This window comes from Polyergus mexicanus, unplaced genomic scaffold (assembly GCF_030449975.1).
Source record: "Polyergus mexicanus isolate NDT 795.1 unplaced genomic scaffold, iyPolMexi1.0 SCAF_4, whole genome shotgun sequence".
In the NCBI taxonomy this organism is placed as follows: Eukaryota; Metazoa; Arthropoda; class Insecta; order Hymenoptera; family Formicidae; genus Polyergus; species Polyergus mexicanus.
In genome coordinates this window covers 12,551,927-12,576,655 of record NW_027223324.1, presented here as the reverse complement: position 1 = coordinate 12,576,655, position 24,729 = coordinate 12,551,927, and the positions used below count along the sequence as shown (strand labels likewise).

The following is a 24,729-nucleotide window of genomic DNA, read 5'->3' as shown; positions in this document are numbered from 1 at the left end:
AGAGGGGATCGAGATGAGGGTGCGAGAGGGAGAGAAACCAGCGGAAGGGTAGGTAGGAAGATGAAACGTAGGGTAGATAGGAGGGGAGGAAAGGAACGATGCGCGGAGGGTGGCGGGTGCAGCTACGAGTCGCGCGAGCGCCGCAGTGTTTGTCAGTCCTTCGTATGGACATCACGTTCGATGAGACCGATAGTACTCGCCGATATTGGCATTCGTATATATACATACACACACACACACACACACACACATATATATATATATATAATCTATATATAACGCTTTTGGCGGCATCCATCATCGTCGATAACATCGTCAATCGTGCAACGTCAATTCCGCCCCGTAGATGAACTCGCGGCACGCGTTGTCGCGATTGCCGATATTGTCGTTGTCTCGTCACTTTGCCCGCGAGCAGACGAGCGGCGTCGCGAGATTCCACCGGACAGCGGACGAGATGTGAAGACGTCGCCTTGGAAGCGATGTGGCTTCCGTTAGTACTGCTCGCCTTGATGGCGAGCGGTTCCGCCTGTCCGGACCTTTGCGAGTGTCATCGCCAGAATGGTGTCGAGAAAAAGGACTTCGCGCCGATTTTGTTAGACGTGACGTGTCGTGGACGCGTACCCGGTCTATCGGAAATACCCGTGGGAGTGAGAAGTTTCTCGGTGAACAGCGCCGAGGGAACGGACATCGCTGTTTTCTTGAGTGAGCTAGAGACGGCCGATCTAGTGAAAAATCACGGGATGATCGGTACCCCGGATAATAATCTCAAGATGAACGACACGTCGGGGACAAACAATACATCGTCGGAGAAACTAGCGGACGTAACGGCAGAAGCGCTGCCGTATTTAATCGAATTCGCGGTGACAAATTGTTCGTTGATATCGTTAAACACGTCGTGGCGCGGTTTCGAGCGCTTGAGGTCGCTGAATCTGTCGTGCAACAATTTGCCGCGAGTAAAGGACATGCTAATGATTCGCGCGGTGAATGTGAGTGAGTTGACATGCCTCGATTTATCGGACAATTCGTTGTCGGACATTAGTGTCGGTTCTTTTAGGACACTCATCGGACTCGTGCGTTTGAGCTTACGTAAAAACGCGATCGGCATAGTGGACGAGAAGGCGTTTTGCGGTTTAGATCAATTGGAATTTCTCGATCTATCGGACAACAGGTTGGCAGACTTGCCGGATAGCGCGCTTACGCCGTTATATTCCTTGCAGAAACTCGATCTGAGTGGCAATCAGTTACAAGTTTTAGGCGCCAGGTGGTTCGAAAGTCTCGACAGATTGAGAGAACTCGACGTTTCGAGAAATGGATTGGCCAGAGCGGCCTCAGGAACGTTGCAACCGTTATCGGGGCTCTCTGTTTTGAGACTCGCGGAAAATCCGCTGAAAGAGAGAGATGTATCTCTATTATTGGGTACCGGAAGAAGATTGGAGACAGTAGACGCATCTCGAACTGGATTGGCGAGAGTTCCAGCCGCTTTAACGAGATCAGTCAGGGCGCTCAGACTTGCTGGTAACAAATTGACTACTATTCGCAGCGGCGACTTGGACAGTTATCCCCTGCTACGTATGTTGGATATCGCCGATAATCGTCTAACGGATATCGAGAATGATGCTTTAGGGCGACTGGAAGTTTTAGAAGAGCTCGAACTGTCTGGAAACGCACTTTCGAAAATACCAGGAAGTTTGCCAAGCAGTCTCATGATGCTTAAGCTTCAACGAAACGCGATAACTGCGCTAAAGCTCGACGATCTCAATGGATTGTACAGCCTACGATCGTTGACATTGAACGATAATGACATCAGCGAGATCGAAGTAGGCGCACTTGGTCAACTGCCTCTGCTCGCCGAACTGGATCTATCTGATAATCCTATCAAAGCGTTATCAACTAATACTCTAAGTGGGCCGAGTAATCTGGCCAAGCTCCGGATGTCGGGTCTAACATCGCTTCAACGACACCAGGAAGAACAAAGTGATATGGCGTTCCCTGTACCGACACCGGAGAGACTAATAATGTTAGACGTGTCGCGTAGTCCGGTTCTCGCGGGACAATTATTGGCGGATGACGCTGCATTGTCCGCCTGTAAGAGCCTAATAGAGCTAAATCTTTCGGCAACCAACATCAGCGCTATTAGATCCGATCTCGCGTTTATGCTGCCGCAGCTGCGCGTTCTTAAGCTCGGCAAAAACAATTGGAATTGCACGGGAGATCTCTACTGGTTGGGCGAATGGATCAGACAGCACCGCGAATCGAATCAACAATCGAGCCAACCGGCTCGATGTTTCAGTCCGCGGAAATTGGCGGGATTATTTTTGTACGAGTTGCCACCACCGCCGAATTCCATTTCCACGATCGCGACAACCATCACGGCAGCAACGACGAGCATTTCGATTACCGCATCTGTCGTCTTCACTGATCAGCCAAACGTCACAGTATTATCGTCTTCCAATATCGAAGATGCGAATTCTCAGCGCAACTTCACGGATCCTCTGGCATTATTTTCTAAAAAAAACGCGAAAACCGAATCAAAAATCGAAGGTGTAGCTGATTCGAATGTTTTCTCGTCCGCGAAAATCGCCATTACGACGAAAATACAAAAAAAACCATCGCGAATCTACGAGGCGCCGACGTCCTTCCGTAACGTAACATCGTCAGTCACGACGCGAACGAGTAGGGAACCGGGTCGACAGAGCGATAAAACAAATCGTATCTCGATGGATCAGAATTTAATCAAGAACGCCGTCATCCCGTCGGCCTCTCGAGCGCCGCACGACCCCAAGCTATCATCCATTATGGGAATGAAAGACGCGGAATCGCCTCCGCAAACTTTCGATAATCGGGCCGATGGCGAGACGCGAAAAAACGAAACGAGCAAATTTGCCGCATCAGGCAACGGTGAGATTCTTTCGTCGGCGACTTTGCACGTGAAAGGAAAAACGATCGAGAATACTTATTCGGGCGGAATGAATAACTCGGCAAAGGAGAGCGCGGTGTCGGACGATTCGAAAACGATAGCGGAGGAATTGAACAGTCGAGCGACTGATTCAGCCGGCGCTAGAGTCTCCGAAGCTCTATCCGCCGGTGCTCATCCCGGAATGTTGGTGTTGGTCGGCGCGGCTCTCGGCGCTGTCGCGGCGCTCACAGTCGTCCTTTCGCGAAGGGCAACCGTGCATAGGACGGATCGGTATCATCGCCACGAAAACATCGAGGTGCACACTCTCACGCCTACCGCGGACCTTTGGTGACCCGAATCGGAATATATTCGTTTGTTCGAAAGAGACAGGCAATTAGACATCGAGAATCGCGACCGAGAAGCATCGGCGACGTTGCCTCAACAATCACGAAGAAAATTACGGCTGATCGATGTGTGTCTGAGAAAAATTTTCAAGTAACAAGCGCAATCTCGTTATTGTGACGAGATCTAAATGGATCTGCCGAGCACGATAACTGAAGTGTTAATCAGAAAGTTGGAAGCGTCCTTCTGACTGCGGAAACTACAGAGAAGAGGACGGGCGACTAAACGTCGAAGTTGGAAACGAGATACTCCGAGCTAATCCGTATCGCTTCGAAAACCGCCAATACGTTGCGGATTACAAGGCGAAATATCTTGCAAAAATAATTAATTATTCAACGATGAATAAAGGCACAACATTGCTGTGAGAGACTACCGAGAATCCAAAATTCATAATCGGAGGAAAATATCCATATAGACATAAAAAATAGTCTTACTTATAAAATCAGTTTTTCTAATCACACGCATGTATCTGGCTTATCGAGTTCTTTGCAAATCACGAATAACTTTGTAAAATCATTTCAATGTCGATATCGGTATAATCTATCCGCTGAAAATTATCCGACGATAACGCTGTTCAAACTCCATCAACAGCGGAGATGCGGACGTCAAGCATTGTAACCAAGATGTTAAAAGCACGAGAATCACCGCGCCATTTCATATAGAGTTTGACATATATAAACACATCCGGAGCAACACATGCCGAAAAATACAGAACGCATCCTACAAACTAAAAACTCGGGGAAAAAACTGCGTGCGAAAAATTCGACAAAATTTCGAATCGTACAGAGCACGGCTGATCGATGCCGCGTGAGATAATAAATCGCCAATTCTTGATAATAAATTGCCAATTGTAAAGAGAAACGCACAAATGAAAACAGCTAAATGAGATAATACGCGTGAGAAATCTAAATTCGCCAAATTCTCGATATTAATGCTTAATATTTTCTGACATCTTCGGTATCGCACACGTGTCGTAATTAAGTGACAATATTGACGAGCAAGCGGACTTACCGATTTAATTAAATTGTCTAAAATCAGACCGATAAATTGGACATAGTGACAATAATAATGGTTACATGCCGCGTTTCGAGAGTTTGACTCTTCGCGGTACGCTCAATTCCTAAGAAGACTATATTGTGACTGAAATAAAGTGCGAGTGTAATAAAAGTAGGAAGAGAGCATAAGGCTAGCAAAAGATAGAGAAACGTGGACGTGGTAGAGAAACAGGTAGGACAGCGCTAAAATAATGCAGAATGTAGGAGAAAGGGGGAAAAAAAGTATGAAAAATTTGCGGTGGCAAATAGATAAAATTAGACTTTTATCGAACAGTGTGCGCATGTACGAAAAATCGAGTGTGTAAGAGAAAGAGAGAAAGAAAAGGAAAGAAGAATAATCCGAAAAACCATTCGCGAATGCAGTAAAAAAAACGGGATGTACAGAAATATTGCTTCCATACTTAATTCCACTAAGCTTGGTGAGCCGTCAAGACTTCTTAATAAATACAAAAATGAAAGAGAGAATGCTTGCTTGCTTGCGAGAGAGAGAGAGAGAGAGGGAGAGTGAGAAAGAGAGAGCGAGAGCAGATAGACAAATAGCAAAGAGGCTAAATATTATCTTTCTTAAAATAACCAGTGTCAAAATACCGCTATAATAATAAACCGATGTACAAAGATGCATCTTCGTTCTTCTCTTTGCCTTTCTCAATTTTTTGTTTTCGATATTCTTCGCATATAAAATAGAAAAAGAATATATAATACAATATTTCGTAATGCACAAAAGAATATTCACATAAATATTCTTAAGAAATTACTCTAGAGAGAAAGATATACATTTTACTTTATATAATAATGCATATATTACAAAAACTTATATATGATTATTTATAATTATCCTTGTATAAATGATTTTCTTACTAGTCTAAACAGTATACATGTAAAAAAAAAAAAAAAAAAAAAAAAGGCTGTTATATACGACAAATTTTAGAAATTTATTAGTTTATGTTGATTTTTTAAAATGAGTTAGATGATATATTAAAATTCTTATCATTTCTTTAGTTCTCATAAGAATAAATACCGAGGACAATTATATTTGGCATCATCAATATATTAAATAGGTACGTATAATAAACTAATATTAATTACATGTATATATATATATATATCTGTATTACGATTCTAAACATGTTATACTTTACCTTGACGAGTAAACTTGTCAAAATTGTGCACCTCTACATTTTAATGTCAGAAATATTATTATTGTGCCTGACATCTTTTTATTTTAAAAATCGTTGAATTAAAATATTTGTTAAAAATAAGATTATTGTTAACCATTCATTCTTAAACCAACAAAACAAATCAAAACAAATCAATTAAAAAACTTTCATAATAATTTAAAAAAAGTATTATTTTTTCTTTTGAAAAGTAAACGTTACTTACAAGTCTTCTTTTTGCTTCGTTAAAACTAAATCTTGGTTATTAATAAAGCTATTGTTACATAACTATATATAAATATATTCTGCACAAATATTTATCATTTTTTCTGGAAAGATTAATAAGATCGCCTGCATAGATAACGTTTACCTTTGTTCTTGCAAGAAATTTTGATTTTAATCAGATCCATGTCAGCTTTCTTACAATTAACTGCACACGTTAATTAAAGCAAGACAAATATTTATCGCATTCATTATAACCTCATTAACTCCAGCGATAACTAGCAAAAATTTCTTTTGCTCGTAACTAATACTTCCATGATATTTAAACTCAGATACATTGAAAATAAAATTATTAATTAATCAAATATAAATAAAATAATTTTAATAAATAACAATTCTTTATAGTAGAATATACATGATGCATCCAAGTGACAATCGTTCTTCAAAATATTAATAGATCCTACTGCAGAATTATCTAAGGCTTAAGGTACTAAAGATTCGTTACTAAATTGCGAGTTCTCGAATTTACGCAAAAGTAATTTTAACTATAATTTGAAGCATTACCGTTTTACTAAAACTTACGAGGAAATTTCTGAACAACGATAATAATAACAAATCGAGATGGCAAGAAGAAAAAACGATATCTACGAAGTATATTGAATACAGCGATTTTGCAAGATTTTGCAGTCTTGAGCCTCAGTTTAAATTTCCTATAAAACAACTCATCGTGCAACTAGGGAATTTAATCACCGTATAGCGGCTCTCGGTTCACCCCGAGGCTACGGAACTGGCAAATTCAGTAACATCTTGCAGAAGTTCGTTATCCTTGCCCCCCTCTGTGCCGTCGTCGGTTTACCAAGACGCCCGTGCTATTTCGTAATATTGACTTCATCGATGAAAAACAGAATCCAGTTTGGAATCCATCTGCATATACCGATCCCAATGAACGTACTCTCTTCACGCGCGAATATTGTATGGTACGCGTTATTGCGCTCAAGTGGTCAATGATCGAGCAAAAAAATCATCAAAAATAAGAAGAGACATTGATAGAGAAAAATTTATCGCACATTAATCTACCACGTATAGCGCTGACAACAGCATAGACAATATTGCAGTTTTTCATTTTAAAAGCGTTAAAAAATTATACTTGTAAACCAAGCAAATATCAAATAAAATGCTGCCAAAATAAAATAAAAAATTGAATCATTAAAAATATATAATAGAGATTATAATCTGATATTTTTAAAATAATATTTCGTGTTTTAAATCTTAAACTTGATTAGAGTTTCAATTATACTCGCACCACTTTGTATTGACACGTGCAATAAAAAATATATTGCAATTTCGAACTCAATTGCACATCGATCCCAACGCAATTATTCTTTTCCCAACGGGAGATTGCAAGCTACATTGTTACAATGCAATATATGCCAATCATTATAATACAGAAGTACGCATTTGAAAAGATTATTATTCATATTCTACATGAGCGGTAGCAAATGTAAGAAATATGAAATATCCAATGAGAGTAAGATTATTTTGCATATAAATAAAAAAAATTATATATTTATATATATGAAACTTTTGCAAAAAGTTGCACATAGATATTTATTATCTTTTGTTTTTAATTTATTTATGGTAATAAGGATTGCAAAAATTGCTTAATAACGTGAACAAATTGTCTTTGTGTTTAATAACTTTAACAGGTACTTAACAGCTACGTATAAAATGTTTCGTATACGAATATGGTGTAAAGCACTTTGTACACAAGTACCTTTGATTAAATGTACATAACTATGTACGCTGTGGTAACGCAGTAGCGTTTCACGAAAACAGAAAGACATTTTGTTACGCAAATTGGTCTACGAATTCATTTGTAGAATTGTTTCGCAAATGGCAAATTCGATCAACCTACTTACCATCTTCCGCGTCTCGATTTATTATTTATAAACTCAACAAAATTTGATAAACATGCATTTTCTAAATTTATGCGCGCATTGTCTCTATAATGTCGTCTTTCAACTATTCATATAATTATTTGCATCGAGAAGAAAAATTGATATTTTCATTAATTGTGATATAACCCAAACTTTAATAAACCATGCTAAATTTATGCTAAAGTTTTTCACATAAGAAATATGTGATGAGCAAAATATGCACAAAGAAATGCTCGTTGATTCTAATAATAGAATCAAAATTAATCTAAAATTAATGTAAAAATAAAAAAATTCTAAAAGTAAACGTAACAAATTCCAGAAATTTTAGCTAAAAATATTTGCGTTTTTTTTTTTCCTTCAAAATTTGACGATAATTATACTTGTAAATTGTAAAAGAATTTGCTTATAAGAAATATAACAAAAAATACCTATAGCTTAGCTGAACTAATCCCTATGACCGACACAGAAGCACGAATGTAGTTTTAGCTAGATAGAGAGAAACGCAACTCCTCTCTAAACACAGTAGCATTGATCGAGAGCCACGTCCTCTATGACATTTTCTGTACAAAGGAGAGAGCACTGACACGAGGCCAAGATAAACTGGGTCTTCATGGTAAGAGAAGCAGAGATCCTCTTCATCTCCGATCACCGCAAACCGCCGCCCTTTCCGTTGCGCTCTTTCCGATCGTACATTCCGCAAGCTTTGTGGTCTTTCTATTTGTCTCCAGTCTCATCGCGTGTTACCTACTATGGAATTCTACCGATGATCTAGTAGCAATCAGATCTAACATTTACGTAATTAGTATATCAAAAATATATTTCTAACTTTTATTCAAGAAAAAATGCAGATCTGGAATGATTTACAATCCTCGTTTAATTTAAAAACAATTTCTAATTATTTTAATCTACAAAAGGAAAGAAACACAATATGTGCTCCGTATATATGAAATTCATGTATCAAATAAACGAAACAAAAAAATGACACTAATAATATAAAAAGTTCTTGAAATGGATCAGAAAAAAAAATCTTTTGTTAGCAACATATATACGAATATACATTTTATACAACAATATTTCTGAATAAAACTCATTCTAAAAACTTATAGGGGGTATATGTGTGTTTGAAATATACGAGTAAAACAATTCAAAAGAAAAAGAGGATTTTTTTTTGTGTGTTGAAGCCGTGCAAAAAACTTTTACCACAATATACTGGAACTTTATGCCAGTTTACTAATTTCGCGAACATTTTAAAGTTTTTTTTCAGTTTTTAAAATTATTTTTTTTATGGCTCTTCACTATTTTTTTATAAAATATTATAAAAATATGCAAGCTAAAGTCAATGGTACACCTTAGGTGAATTATTGAAATAATTTTTATCTTCCCTAACTTGCCGTAAAGAAAGAAACGCGCTATAATAAAAAAAAATGAAGATATCCACAGTAATAGCGACGCATTGTTATAAATTTAAAGAAAAATATTGTGTGAAAAATTTTAATATATAAATTATATATTATTATTGCGATATCTTATTGCAATTGTTCAGCAGAAGCCAAAAAATTAGAATTATGATTTTGTGTCACGTATTGGACTTTTGCATTTATAGTATTGTAATAAAATCCTATTAATTAAATAAATGTACGCGTAATAATCAATAGCTTTTTGTATGCATATTTTAAGCGCGTATATGCTAAGCGCGCGTGTGACGGATAAATGTAAATTCCTTTTTCCTGAATATGCAATGTTTCAAAAGCTTGCCCACGCCAACGATCGTTATTTTCTATTATACTTTTTAGAAATGATTGACGAGCTCAAGCGCCGAGGCTCTGGAAAATAATTAGCTGTACTAATTGACTCCATTATTTACGTGAAAATAATCTTACTAGCCCCGACATAAAAATACGGATTAAAATGGCCTAAAAGTGAGAATCACATAAAGGCACGTAGACGCTCATATTCGCACACAGTGGTGGTTACTAAAGTTACTCGACTGCTGAAATAATTGAAATGAATCGTTGTGAAAATGACTCTTCTATTTCCTTTTGTTTCACTCGTCCTTTTAACTAGCGCGTCGAGAACTATAGGTACATACATAAATCCCGTTTCACTAATTTTTAAAAGGTTTAAAACTGTTGATTAATGCGCGCATTCTCCTTCATAAATTTTTATTTATTTTTATTAAACAATTTTTATAAAAAAATTATTTAATTTTCTATTTTTTTTACAAAAACATTTATTATATCTAGACAAGCGGCACAATTCCTCGGCACTCTATTAACGAATTAGTATTACCGTTATTGAAAAAAAAAAAAAAAAAATTATCATAATGATCGTTTCAACAATTGCACACATGTAATGTAATTCAAATGGCGATCACATTTACAACGGTGATTCTGTTAACCACAGATTTACTGTCACGTACATGATTTTATCGGATAGAGTATTCGATACACTTTATGCTTTTGACTTTTGACCTTTGTTATAATATGTACACCGCTAGGACATCGTGTTTTTATTATATTTTCCATTATAAAGTTACCGCGACGTAAATTGCTGTTATGAATTAGCAGTAATGCAATTTTGGAATATTAATAATTGTACATATTATTGGAGTGAAATGATTTATGTTTCAGAAGAAAATAATTACAATTTTTCAATCTAAATTCAGATTTATATTTAAGCTTGAAGAGAATGATCAAAAAATTTTCTGGTTGATATTAATATTGTCCATCAGTATCAGGATAATTTCACGCCTTCAAGCTGAGATTTGATCCGGCGTTTTTTCCGCAATGAATGCAACTGCTGCCGTCTGTTAAATTGCGGCGAGCCACGAAAAATACGCACGGTCAATCGATTTATTCCCTCGTATATTTCAGGATTACGAAAGTCCTAGGTCGGAATCTCCAGGAATATTTACGACCTGACCCGCCCAACGATACATCAAGTGATAAAACCAGGCGAATCGACTTTTTTTTTGTTTTTTAATATCGAGCACCGAAGAGTGCCGAACATACAAATAAAGATTGCACCAAATTCCAGAATGATGCACATGATGCATGTAACATATGTACTTAAGTGTCGTTCAAAATAAATCGCGGACTGTATAAAATAGAAAAAAGGCATTAGTTTCGATTCATTTACTTCTAAGAAAAGAGTTGCGCAAATTTACATAAGATTTTATTAAAGCGTATTTTAGTTTATATTTCTATTATAATACTTTACTTTTACTTATTCAAAACGTATAAATATATATAAAAGTTGCACGAATTTATTTTCTTTCTTTTTTTTTTGGAGTTAAAAACTTGCAAAATTTAATTTTATTTTGAAAATTATAGAAATAATAATAAATATAATAATTATCACACAAATTTCCATTTTTCGAGTTTATAGAACTTGCGATTATTGCCTTATAGTGAAATGCTCGAAATGGCAATTCTCTCGTACATCTAAAGTACTTTCTCGATTTAAGTACCTAGGATTATGTGAATGATTTTACTGCATTTATAACTCTATATTTCAGATTAGAAAAAGTGTGCACGAAAAAGAAAGAAAGCTCTAAATCGCATCAGAGATAACGCAATCATACTGAAGGATGTTCGCAGAACGAATTGATGATAATTTTCAACTTATTATGTAATTACATAAAAATTATATAAAACGATTCATTCCTTAATGAAGGATCCAATTATGAAAATGAGAGAAAGATATTAAATCTTACCTAATTATTCTTTTGACGTGAAAAGTGTGTTTGCACTCGTTTCTTAAAAAAAAAATTAGATGTTATTAGAATCGGGATTGCGGGAGTGGAGACATTATTCGCTCGCGCATCTTCTCTCGCAACAAAAAACGAGTCTGCTGGGGACGAGTACAAATTCGATACAGACACTGCGAAAACAGCGTGCGAAAGAAGTACGCAAAATATTCTTGCGTATGTTGCGAATATAATTGCCACGATACATTAGATAAACCCGAGGAGATGTAACAAATTATTGCTTAAAGTAGAGAGAGATAATTTTAATAAAAATATAATTTAAAAGATTATAAATTCTACAACACAAGGAAATAGCATTTGCAATCAATATTCCCTTTAATATTAGAAATAGCAAACGCATACTATGTATAAAAAATTGTGTATGCATAAAAGATTATAATTATAAATATTATTTATAAAAAATTACATATTAAATATTAACGTAATTCAAGCAGTAAATCAGAATAAAATAATTATTTTTAAATTAGAGATACGTAAAGTGCCATTTCCTTTTTTATTAATCCATTCATTAACAATAATTTAATATCAGTAGCGTATGTGACAAAAAAAATATCCAAATAATATTTTATTTTTATTTTAGCAAATGAATCAAAGATAACACTCTCCTCCTTCTCTCACTTTTCTCTCTACTATCATTTTTTAGTTTCGTCATTAGATGATATCCCTCATTTATCCCGTATCGCAATTATCCGGATTGACTTTGTGTGCGCCCACATGTGTCACATAAAAGTTTATAGTTTCTAAGCCACGAGAAATAACTATGGCAATGAAGAAATACGAGATAGAATCTTGTCAAGAAAAATTTTCCGTAACGGTTGAAAACGGAAAGTCGCGAAACCTTCATCTAAGACTTCGTAACTCTGTCACGTCTCCGTTTTAAGCTATCTTCGTGGTGGGGATAATCTTTACGATTTCCCGAATCGCGGATCAGATTAAAGTAAAAGCTCTGCAATAATTTTGTAGTTTCCCCCCCCCCCCCTGTCGTCTCATTGTCGTGATATATGTTTTTTGCCTTTAAGCTATTCATTTCGGTTAATAAAAAATTATATAAAGATTATGTCATAATATCGAAATATCAACAGTTGTAGCATAGCGTAGATTTCATTTCTGTTTAAATCATCGCAAAAATCCGACAGATGCGGGTAAGAGGTGTGATGCAGCTGTAAAAATTCAATTAATACTTTGCGCGCTAGAGAGGGATAAATTTCAATTTGAAAGCGACTCTTTGATTCTGTATTCGATTACGGAAAACCTTTAGAGTACGAAGCTGATACGCGGACTGCGCAAACAGCTATTGAAGAAAATGGCGGATGAATGGCATATACTCGCAGAATTTCCAGAAAGATCCTTTGTCAAGGAGACCCCGTCGCTGTTTGGCGCAAACATCCGCGAAAGGTGGGTGACATCAAAGGCAACACAGATAATTGGTTCGAGCTGTGCCAAAGCGGCACCGGTACGACAGGTGAAGATTGCGGGATTACGTAGGTGCAATCTACAAACGCATCACGAAGGAGAAATTTCGTCCTAGAAACTGGCGATATCGTTTGTGTGCGTGCGTGTATATGTTTATTTATAGGATATTGCTCTTAACAGGCGCCAAATATCTGATCTAGCCGGATTTCCGGATTCTAGCGCGGCGAAAACAGTTACAAAGGTTAACTAAAATGGCAAAAATCAATTTCGATCGCGCTTCAGATATTACCATATTAATTACCGTGTCTTTTGAGCGGATAAATCGAGAAAGTCGATAGCGGAAGTTTTCCTGACAAGTTTTTTCGAAGTCATCTCACCGATCAAACTTTCTGAGTTTAGCTCTTGAAATTCCAAGTATACGATATCTTCAAAATACGAATATTCAATAAGTAATTAAATAAACTATTTGAAAATTCCAAATCGTAATTGGCATGAGATATTCAATCACGTTAAAGTATTATCTAAAATAAAAAACTCCTTTTTTTAATTCAATTCAGATAAAGATTCCAGTGGATCACAAGAAGATCCACTTAAAACCAATTACAAGGGTAAAATTATCATTCTTTGCCGTTTCTGTCACGGAAGCTATCCTCTCCCGAAAAAGAAGGATTATCTAACTAAATCTAGACGAAACGAGTTTCTTTTTCATCCCTTCTTGTCACTGCGTTGCCATCCCGCAAGCCTTGACACTTCTAACAGAACTTTCTAATTCGCTCGTTCAATCTTGGAAACCAGACGCCAATCCGGCCCGTTCATCCCCCAAAAACCATAATAACATTTTTTACATCCCTCTGTAGTTTCCTCTTTTCCTTATAATTTACATACAATTTTGTGGTGAACCTGCCACTCATTGCAATACTTCTTTCAGATCCCGGACGTAATCAAGAATCCCGATAAGTAATGTCGAAAGAAGTGTTTGACTACAACATTCGTCGGAATGATTCTCCCATAAAAGAGGAAAAAATACATAATGAAAAGCTTCGATACGCGCGTTCCCGCTTATATTTAATACTTTTTTTATAATCACATTTATGCTTTCTTAAATCTTTACTTAAATAAATAAGCCATCAAAGTGTAACGAGAAATGTTACTTTAAATGCAAAAGGATTTATCTAATATATATATATATATATATATATATATATATAAGAAATATCAGCATTTAATAGCTTGTCAGATGCAGAACTCTCTCTGAAACTCTCTGTCTCAGCAAAGTGAACGCTTTCAAATATTTGTAAGTCATAAACGTTTAATGGAAAAAAAATATACTTATTCTTGGAATTTCAAATATGAGAAGAAAATTCGTAAAAAAGAATCTTCAGATGATACACCGATACACTTGCTATGCAAATAATAATATTTTCGATCTATCAAACGCAATATCAGAATATTCCGCGATTCCGTCGTGAATATAGCATAGAATGAAATTTTAGGAGAGACAACTGTGCGTCTGCCAGATTTTATCAGATTCTCTCTTTCCCTCTATATTCTATAAAAAAGGGAGCCACGCTTTATTCGACCCGCCGTACGAAGATTATGGGGGATAGAAGCGGAAAGCAGACGTCTGCTTATTGACAGCTCGTCATTGATTTTCTGCCAAATCGGACGAATCACCGTTCGTCGGCTTAACGAGCTACCCCGGTGACTTTCGCTGACATCTCTTCATGGTTCACAAAAGCGTCATTTTCCTTCCTTTTAATGCCGTTTGCAAAAATCGCCATTATTTTAATGATTTACAAGGTAAAAAGTTCGTGAGAAGAGTTTAAAAAACAATCAATGCAAAATTGCATATACATATTACTAAATGTATATAAGACCAAAATCTTATTAAAAAAAAAAAAAAAACGACTTTTATATTATTTTATGTAATAATTTTTCTCCAATGCATTTTTTTATTTTTGCACTGTATTAACTGTTATATGATTTTAATTATCGTTGCAGTGAGATAAAAATAAGTCGCACATCGACTTAGCTACAGTTTCCAGCGTAATGAAATTATTCCCGTGAGAAATGGAGAAGAAGGAGGAACATACGTAAAGAAAGTGAAATTACTGTACCAAAGATGCGCCTATCGGAGATTTCTTACTTTATGGATCAGTTCGCGTACTTCCCGGAAATTTATTCCACGCAGTAAAACCGCTCCCGTGCTAAAGTCCCACACGATGGCAAGTGTCCAAGATCGGAAAGTCGTTATTCAGCCCATAAATTAACATTCGCGGTTATTTACATGCATCGTACTTCTCGAAGAACGGGAATTCTTCGCAGATAAGGCAATGATACTGCCTTGCTTATGAAAATATATGATCGCGTTATCCGATAGTTAATGATAAAGCTTACTAATGTAATGTGAGATCTCGTTTATATGTATATACATGTATACATGGAAAGTAAATATATAAATCAATGGTTTCATAAGAGAGTTATATATTTCTGAAATATGCATTAAAAAGATAAAAATAGCTCTAACATTATCATTAGAAGATATAAATTAATATTTGGATTAATCAATATATTTTTATGAAAAAAAATTCCTAATATTTTATAAATTTAAATATTAATTAATACAATTAAGAAATTTAATTCAAATAAACATTGCATTAAAGGTATAAGTTTAATGATAAAAAACACCTATTTTTTAATATAATTTTATTATTTGACATAATTTTTTTAACATCCAAATATTTGCTCAAATCAATTTAATACCTTATATGTTAACTTTCACAAAAAATATCCGAATTGAAAATATTACGTGCGGTTATTTACGTGAGATTCAATAAGAAGGACCAATTTCTCAGAGAGACTCAAATGATATTCCTTCGAGATATCATTAACTGCGCAAATGTCTTTAGAAAATGATGTTAGTCGCAGCCACGCTCAAAAGGAGTGCATTATCTCTCTGCAATGTAATTCCGTTTCAATATAGATCATTCAAGATGGTAACCTACATCGCCGTTTACCTATCCATCCTTTGCTTTTATTACAAGATGGTGGATCATGATAAAAAAAGCACGGTGCTCTTTCATTCTCGTATCAGAATTTTAACTTCGTCCTCTCACCGGTATTCTTCTCGCTTTCAACGAAATAGTATTACGTTGAGCAAAGATATGCATTTAAATTTATCTCACGTCGTTTCGCGAGAACGAGAACATAATTGTGTCGTCGAGAAGTCATTAAGATACATCCTTTTAAGGCAGGCCACAGCTAATGACAGATGCAGTTTAAATAGTACGGTTCTCTAACAAGTTCAGTTAAAAGTGTAATGTATCCGAATGATTTTAATTTATAGAATCTAAGCATGATACTGTAACGCCCAACAATTTCAATTCTCTAGGATGTAAAAAATTTGCGAGTAATAATTAAAATCTGCTTTTAATAATAAAATTAAATCAGCTGATATTTACAGTGTACATTATACCTGCACATAAAAAATAAATATCATGTTACTGAGAGAAGAAGAGAGTTTCGAATCTGTTATTTAAATTTACTTTATTAAAAATTAATGTTTTTTGAATTAATTCATTTTCGCACAATGCTGTCCAATCTATCTTTGGATAAGAATTTTTTTCTATGTTCTGAGATAATCTCGATATCCTAAAATGCATCAACGAACAATGTCGATAACAAAAAATCCCAAGCTTAGTTTACGGTTTGCCAATTCGAAGGAGGATTAAGCTTTACGCCAATTTGCATACGTATACTCGATCACTTAGAATGTCACGATAAAACTTTTCGGTTGCAAATCGCGAAAAGAAAGGATAATTGATTATTGCATTCATTGATTTTCGAGAACGAAGAGAATCGTTCATCTATTCGTCCCTCCCTTTCTCGTTCTTTCATCCTCGTACATACGGCTCATCATGAAATAAATAAATCCGGCGCGCATTCAGCACATAGCGTCAATCCGAATTCAATTTTCTGGCGAGGTCCCGCAAGGGGAGAAGTATTATCTGTCAGGGGGTGCTGCAAAATGGCAATAGGGATGGCTTTGGTAGCAGTGATAGTTCTATCTCAGTCACGAGCGAACATAAATGCTCGCAGAAAATTTTTCTAGAAAAAACATATACAATAGAAAGTTTACGCATGCAAATTTTATATCCCTTCTAAAAAATTGAAAAATAATTTTTTCCAACATTAATATACTATTTTTTAAATAACATGAACTTCATAGATAAAATAATATAAAATCACACATATAATATACTCGTATTTAAAAAATATTAATCGAAAGAATAAATTTTTTGCAACACACAGAAGTATATAAATATATATATATATAATATATGCTAATTAAAATAGCGTCGGTAAATATTTTCGACAACGTAAAGGGGTTAAAGCAAAGAATTCTTAATTTTTCAATTTTTTACAATATTTCGTAAACCATGTAAACGTGCGATAGACTTAATCAATTTTCGTGTACGAGACATATACAAGGCAGACAAGATCAGCGGTGAAAGACCGTCGTTGGCCTGACATGGTCTCTCGAATTTCAGTGGCAATCGAATAACCCATCGCAAAATCCGTTAAGCAGTTATTAAAGCTCCGGAGAACTTGCTCGGCTCCCGCGGCTTCCGTATCCTGCAGAAATTTCAGTTATTTCTAGTAGGGCACGCAAATCCGATTTAGATATTCTGTTGGAACGTCCGGGTGCCTAGAACAGCCGCTTTGGGCGTGCAAGTTAAAAGCGCACACGACGAAACACTAGTGTCCCCCATTCGTCGTAGGGCGACCGCGGTAACTCTGTGTTTCGCGGAACATTACGTTCGCATTAGCCCGAAGGAATATATTGAGTCCGGAATGCCAATTGTGAGGGGCCTAAACGACGTACGTACAATTGCCGGATACGTGTGCAATTTACATAGAGTCGGAGTTTACGATTGAAGTTGGAGGTATTCCAAGAATCATATTTAATTCGAAAATAAATATTAATATAAAAAATATTTTTATTTAAAAATATTTTATACTAATATTTATTCGAATAATAATTTTTTTTTTTTTTTTTTTTTTTTTTATGACGACTATTCGAATTATTCGCGTACAAAAATTTTATGCGATATTCCGAGTATCCAATCTATGTTTTAAAAGTGCTAAGATATGCTCAAACGGAGAAAAGAAGCGAACAAGCGAAGGAGAAAATCGAACTACAGAAATCTGAAGTCTCGGTGATAAAAGATACTACACGTAGAATGTAACGGAGCGCAAGAGAATGTCTCTGGCGCTACGGCAAGAAGAAAAGCCGGATAAAAGGATTCGTACAAACAATAAAACACAGAATCATAGAAAATACTTAACGAGCGCATAAAACGGGAACCCCCGTCAGAGGCGAACACGAAAGGCAAACAGCACGAAAAAGGTAAAGCGAAGATGAGGAGGTGCTTGGTCGCGTAAGAATAGATGCAGGTGAAAGCCGATAAATGGAATACGAAAGAAGGAACGGTACATAGAGGGAAATAGAAAGTGAAACGCGCACCTGGCGCGGTGCGGGGAGAGATTCAGAGCGCACCGGAGTTACAATATAAATGATCCCGTCTCTCTCTGCGTCCGCGTCCACCCTCCACCGTTGAGATCACCGATCCCAGCCCGACCACCATCCCCGACCCATTTACATATCTATATTATTCAAGCACGACTGTTATTCAATTTCTACGCAACTCGTAAATGCATTATTATTTAATCGAGTCGCACGCCGCCGGGCGGAATTTGCCGTGCGACGCGTCGCGTTTGCGTACAAAGGGTGCGTAGGACGAGAACAGCAAGAAGCGCACGGAAACGAAACATCAATCAGTGATTTACGCGAAATCAGATGATTTTTCGTACGTAATGATGTTAATAATTAATAACGTGATTTATGATTATCTTCGTATATCAATTAAACAAAATTGTCAAATTTGAAATATATTTGAATATTCAAATGTCACAGAATAATTCTGTTTTAAAACTTGTCGAGAATAATAATCAGAATTTTGTCATTTTTATTCTGCAAAAATAGAGGCAAAGAAACTTTTCAAATAATTCAATTAATTCTATGTTCCTCTCTTAACTTTATGTATACGTATAGTATTTGTATATTTATTAAATTTTCGACGTTTACAAGACCAATATGTGTATATGTGTGTGTGTGCGTGTGTGTTATGCGCTATTATATTATACTTGGCTGAGTGAGAAAGAGTTTAATGTTAATAGGTGCTAATAAAATATTCAAATATCATAATCTCAATTAGTGTAATATGAAATTTCCTAATCACGCAGCGACGACACGCATTTTATAAAAATGTCAACCTTTTCGCTATACTTGAACGCCAAATTTTTAACGTTGATTTGCATTCATAGCGAGGAGCATAACCGAGGCAATTTCATGGAATTTAACCTTCAATCGTAACTTCATTAACTGCTACCGAGGGAGAGACACCGTAAGAGCTTACGTAGGAGTATCTAAAGAGTCTCGGTGCAGCCTCTGCATATCATTTGTATAACTATAGCAGCTTCGGATACAGCCCAGAGTTAACGTTTATCCTCTTTCTCCTTTGGTTATCTTTCTTTTTTTATAACTACTGATTCTCCCCGTGACAGGTTTAGAGAGCTAGAAGAAAGAAAAGCCAGCGGATATATTTTACATGAATATCTCCCAAGGTATGCCCGAACAAGAATGGCAAAGATAAAATATCTACCGCCAATGAAGAAAGGGAAAGGGAGAACGAGCGATAGGGGAAAGCATGATGAAATGAATGAACTCGTTGAGTACCGTTTTTGCATATTAATGGTTATGCGTCGTTAGGGAAGAGGCTATCATATCGTCGGCAGGAGGAAGGGAACACGACAAAAAAGAAACATTAACGCGCCGCGGTTGTCTCTTCGATACCGGAACGCCGTTAAATGTCAGGTTGAAGTATCCTCTGAACGCTCCACTCAATACTTGGGTGTTACTTGAGAGTACAGACATTTATATTTCTTCGCAAGAAATTGTTTGAAGAATTTTTAAACTCGTATAAAACATTTATTTTACATTTGCTTTCTAGGAAAAGTATACTATTCATAAAATGGCAAAGAAATGTGAATAAATGCTACCATTATAATTAACCATTATAATTAATGGTATAATTAATGTTTAACACATTATGATACAATCATAAAACTTGTCTAAACAAGATTATTCCCGAAAGGAAATATTTTAAAAGTATTCCGATAAATGCCTACTGAACAATAAAAGAAACTTCCTACAAGAATGTCTTTTTTTCAAGAGAGAAATTGCAGAATTTAAAGAAAATGTACTGATTTAAAAAATACGCTGACATATTACGAAATATATCGGAAAAAATAAAATCTTGTATAAAATCAGCAAATCCAACGATAGACATTGGCTTACTCCGAAATTGCAAGAGGTAACACGATGCATCGCAATTTGATCGGAGGAAAGCGGACGTGACGTACCGATTTTGGCCCAACTATCTCACGGACCGATGTCCTGGAAAGAGGAAGGACGTTACGAGAATGCAAACATATGATAGCGATCGCTCGAGTAAACGTAGGATGTAAATATCAAGCATGCTTTCGCATTGCTTCAAATTCCCCGGAACTTCGATTCGATCTGATTATTGTTCACCTGCGTTGCCATTGCGAGAGATAAAAAGAACAATACTACAATGCGAAAGTATATCGCGCGAAAAAAGGAAGCAAAATATATATTCAATTGAATTTAGTGCCTCTGTAAAGGATTCAGAAATACAAGTTATAGAATTTGCATTCTAAACGTCAATCTCGCTATTGCGCAATTAACTTCAACTTCAATCGGTAAACAGCGCAAAGTACAAGTTGATTGCAAATAATGCACATTTTCCGACAACATTACTGCTAAAAAGAGGGATCGTCAGAGAATCGTTTCAGAAGAGTTACGAAAAAAGGGGAGAGGGGAGGGGGCGGGGGGTAAAAACTCGGAACAAATGTTGGTAGTAGATCTGCTGTTTACTCTGCGTCTTGTACTAAATTATTCTCGTTCGTTCCTATGGTTTCACGCCGCTCGAAAGGAAGACAAAGTTTTCACCCCCATAAAAGTTCTTTCATACCTCTCGAAGCTACTTTTCTACTTCCTCGACATATAGTCGAAATCCGCCACTATCCAATCTACGTATTTTAGATATACGGTATTTTTTTTTTTTTAAATGTTAGAAATGACTTTCTTCCGCATTACGGTAAACGAGCAAAATTATTATAGTAGTACAAATTCAAGGATGAGGAATGGTGAAAAAATTTCGCACTTGTAAAATTTAAGAAATCACGTGAGTATATCTACGATTCTTTAATATTATCGTAATAAAGGAGTAAAATTAATTTCTAATATAATAAATATATATATATATATAAAATTGTAGATATAAGTACAAGAGGGGAAAAAGCTTGATGTAAAATGCATTAGTTAACCAAACATATATAAATGGAGTAGACATAAAGGAGGAATCGCTCGTACGATCGTGGCATGCAAATTTCGTCACTGCGCTTCACCGTTCCAAAACTTTTCAATTCGACCTTCATTCATCAAAGCTTCGACTTCGAGGAGAAAAGAATACATGGGCTGACTCTTCGCGAGCATCCATCACCCATTCGGTCTAACAAGTTGGAATCGAGCGAAGAGAAGAGAAAAATCGCGCCCAAGTACAGCACACATCTTCCTCTACATCCTCTACATTCTCATACTTTAGTCCGAGTAAGTCGATGAAACGTATACTTTATACATGCTAGTACAATACCGTTCTACTCGCAGACAGACTATAATGAATAAATAAAAGCTTTCGGTATGCTAGGCAACCTCCTCGATATCGATCGCGATTATTTATAAATGCTGTTGATGAAGTATCCTTGTCACGGATGACAAATAATCGTTTACTCCTCTCTCGTGATTTGATCTCTCTGACCTCCTATCTACAAAGTTGTCGAAGTTATTTTCTATAGAAATCGTTAAGAAGTTCAAGAGAGAAGCAGTTTATTCGAAAAATATTTAATTGTCCAAGTTGTTAACTCAAAATGTGACATTACTACGAGCAAGATCGTCATCATTATTTTAGTCTAATATTGAGCGGGATTTAAAAACAAGAAATTATATATTGCATAGAAAAATCTTTCATAGAGATTTCTTAAATCTGTTTTCAACTATGAAATTGAAATAGCAAGAAAAGCAAATTGTGATAATAATGTTTCACAGTTCTCGTATTTTTCGATGTAAACGAAGTGTAAGCTGTACGGAAAAGCTTGTCTCGCGAAGCACACCCGCCAATTTCCGCGATGTGCTTTATCAACGCGAAACAGATACTCTATTATATACAATGCATGCGAAACTATCGGGATACGATCGAATCGCAAAGTAGCTATCCAGACGCGTAAAATGTATGCGGAAGCAGTTGAAACGGAAAAACAACTTCGATCGATGAAGCCAATGTGCGCTTCGGATCGACTGCGACTCCGTTTTCCTCCGACAAAATTCATACATGCATTGTGCTACATGAGCACCAAAATATTTAAACGGATCTATACAAGTGATTCTCTTCATTACAACCTTGAATCCACGTATTATCATGTTCATATTAATAGATGTAACAATGAATGACATTGCCATTATATACTATATGATATTAAAGACAGTATTTTTATATATGCATAGAATACAAATAATTAAATATAGAGCATTTTGGAAGACCATAGCAAGCTACGTTTCGTCTTTATGAGTTTCTTGACGTTAAATTAATTTTTTTCAGTGCGTTTAGTTTCAAGAATAATTATCACACGCATAGATTGCAAATTTTTGTTAACATTAAATATTTATACGAGTAATTTTCAAATTACACAAGTCAATCAATTAGAGCGGGTTTAAAAATGAATAAAAAAATAAGTGATTTTACTCTTCTTGAGAATCTTTCGTCTGAGAAAAGCAAAACAAGATTCAGTTAAAGCGTATAGATTGCACGTGACCGTGGTGGAGATAATGAATGTTTCAGACTCTCTATTTATATCGTAAAATGAAACACACACACAGTCCGGATATATATTTCGAAACTGAGAGAGAGATTTTTTATATACTCTATGGATAAATATTATATGATGACGTCATATGATTGTCAGTTGCTGCCACATCTATATGTATAATAATAATAATAACTAAAGTTGAATGCGCATTCGATAATAAGACATTACTAATATGTCCATAATAAATAGAGAAAAAAAGAGAGACATCTCTCTAATCAATAATTTTATACAGGTTGAAATCAAATTAATAATTGAAAAAATACCGATTTTATAAAACAACATTAAATAATATTTGTTTTGACTTTGACTCATAAATTCGATCAAGAATTGTCTATATAATTGAATAAAATAATAAACTTATATTATTTTTTCTTAAAACGTTTTCTTTATAAGAAATATCAATCTGTGTTGTGCTTTGTTTCAATCTGTATATAATGTTCAATAACGACTTTTGCAAAATAAAATGATTTAATTTTTATACAATATATACTGATGAAAAAATTTTACCAATAAAAAAAGACATAAGCACAAGAATAATTTTTGGCATTAAAATAAATTGCTTCTATTTGTAGAAGCATAACAAAAAAATTAAAAGATTTAAAACGTCTACAGCAGCTATTATTGTGTTGGTAATAAACAGAGATAAATACATGGTGGACCCGGATCGTCGCGAAATCTCAGCACTGAATAGCGTTATTCACACATAAATTAGACGCGTGAAATGAATACCAACGGCGCGTTTAATTAAATTTGCGTCATGATATACGCGCCAGTTATTACAAATCGTCCCTGCAAGGGAAGAGCACCTTGAATATATTCATGTATTTATATATCTTTCTTTCCTCTTTTGATACTTTCTTAATATAAAATACATATTATTACAGCTCGCATATATTCGGCGCGTTCACTTTTCTTTCAAATGTTTTCGAGTAAACTTCATAATTCAATAAATTAGCAGACATAACGAAGTCATCTCCGTAAAGGAAGGAAAACAGCTCATTACTTTCGTACTTTAATCTAATAACAGACTTTGCTCTTTATAATTAGGCGGACGCAAAACAGGAACTACTCTTTCCTCACAGGGTTACATATGCAAAGAGGATATAAGTTTCTCGCGATAGACTAAAATTGCACTGGCAATCCTCAGGAGGGCAAAAAATGTTAACTATGCTTTGGAGGTACCAAGTTTTAACTTTACTTTAGACGAGTTACTGGAGATGGTCAATACGTGATTTAGCTCGCACACTACCACGGATTTCATTAAAATAATTGTATTATAAAAACGGCGATGAGAGAAGCGCCAAATGTTCTTCTATCTTAGTTAAACATAAAATCAAAAAAGAAATTTTTGAAAAATCACTCACCGCCCAAATCTGCAAAGAAAATTTCTCGAAGAGCTAGAAATTCTTCCTCGGGAGGCATATCCGCTCTTCCAAAGCAATCATTCTCGGACCAGATCTCTCTGTAACATAATTACTCAAATATTTATTTTTAGCTTCTCTAATGTATAATAATAATGTTGAAACAAAAAATTCGACAACGACAGCTCAACAGCATGATAATGTTACACGATCTTAAGAAGAAGCAGCTTTTAATGTACTGTAGTATACACAGTAATATATATATATATATATATATAACACTTCCGTATATATAATTCAGAGCAAAATTGCAAAAAAAATCTCTTCATATTTCATAAAGTTTCGAATTATAATATATATCATATATTAAATATTATATTATTTATAATTTCTATATTTGATATATTATACGAAACAAAATATTAACTATTTGTAATACCAACTACATCGCA

General features: G+C 35.4%; 2 protein-coding genes across 3 annotated transcripts in view; one reads left to right on the top strand and one right to left on the bottom strand.

The window, feature by feature from the left end:
* The window catches only part of Timeout (circadian regulator timeout), a 91,953-nt gene that overhangs the window by 55,204 nt on the left and 12,020 nt on the right, over positions 1-24,729 (bottom strand). For both annotated transcript variants that reach the window (XM_070295122.1, XM_070295123.1), the window contains exon 15: positions 24,281-24,378. In XM_070295122.1, the coding sequence (XP_070151223.1) occupies positions 24,281-24,378 (98 nt within the window). The remainder of the gene's footprint in view (positions 1-24,280; positions 24,379-24,729) is intronic.
* LOC138932879 (uncharacterized) lies at positions 162-4,966 on the top strand. The gene has a single exon (XM_070295125.1). It carries the CDS (start codon positions 480-482, stop codon positions 3,246-3,248), a length of 2,769 nt encoding a protein of 922 aa, XP_070151226.1. The 5' UTR covers positions 162-479; the 3' UTR covers positions 3,249-4,966.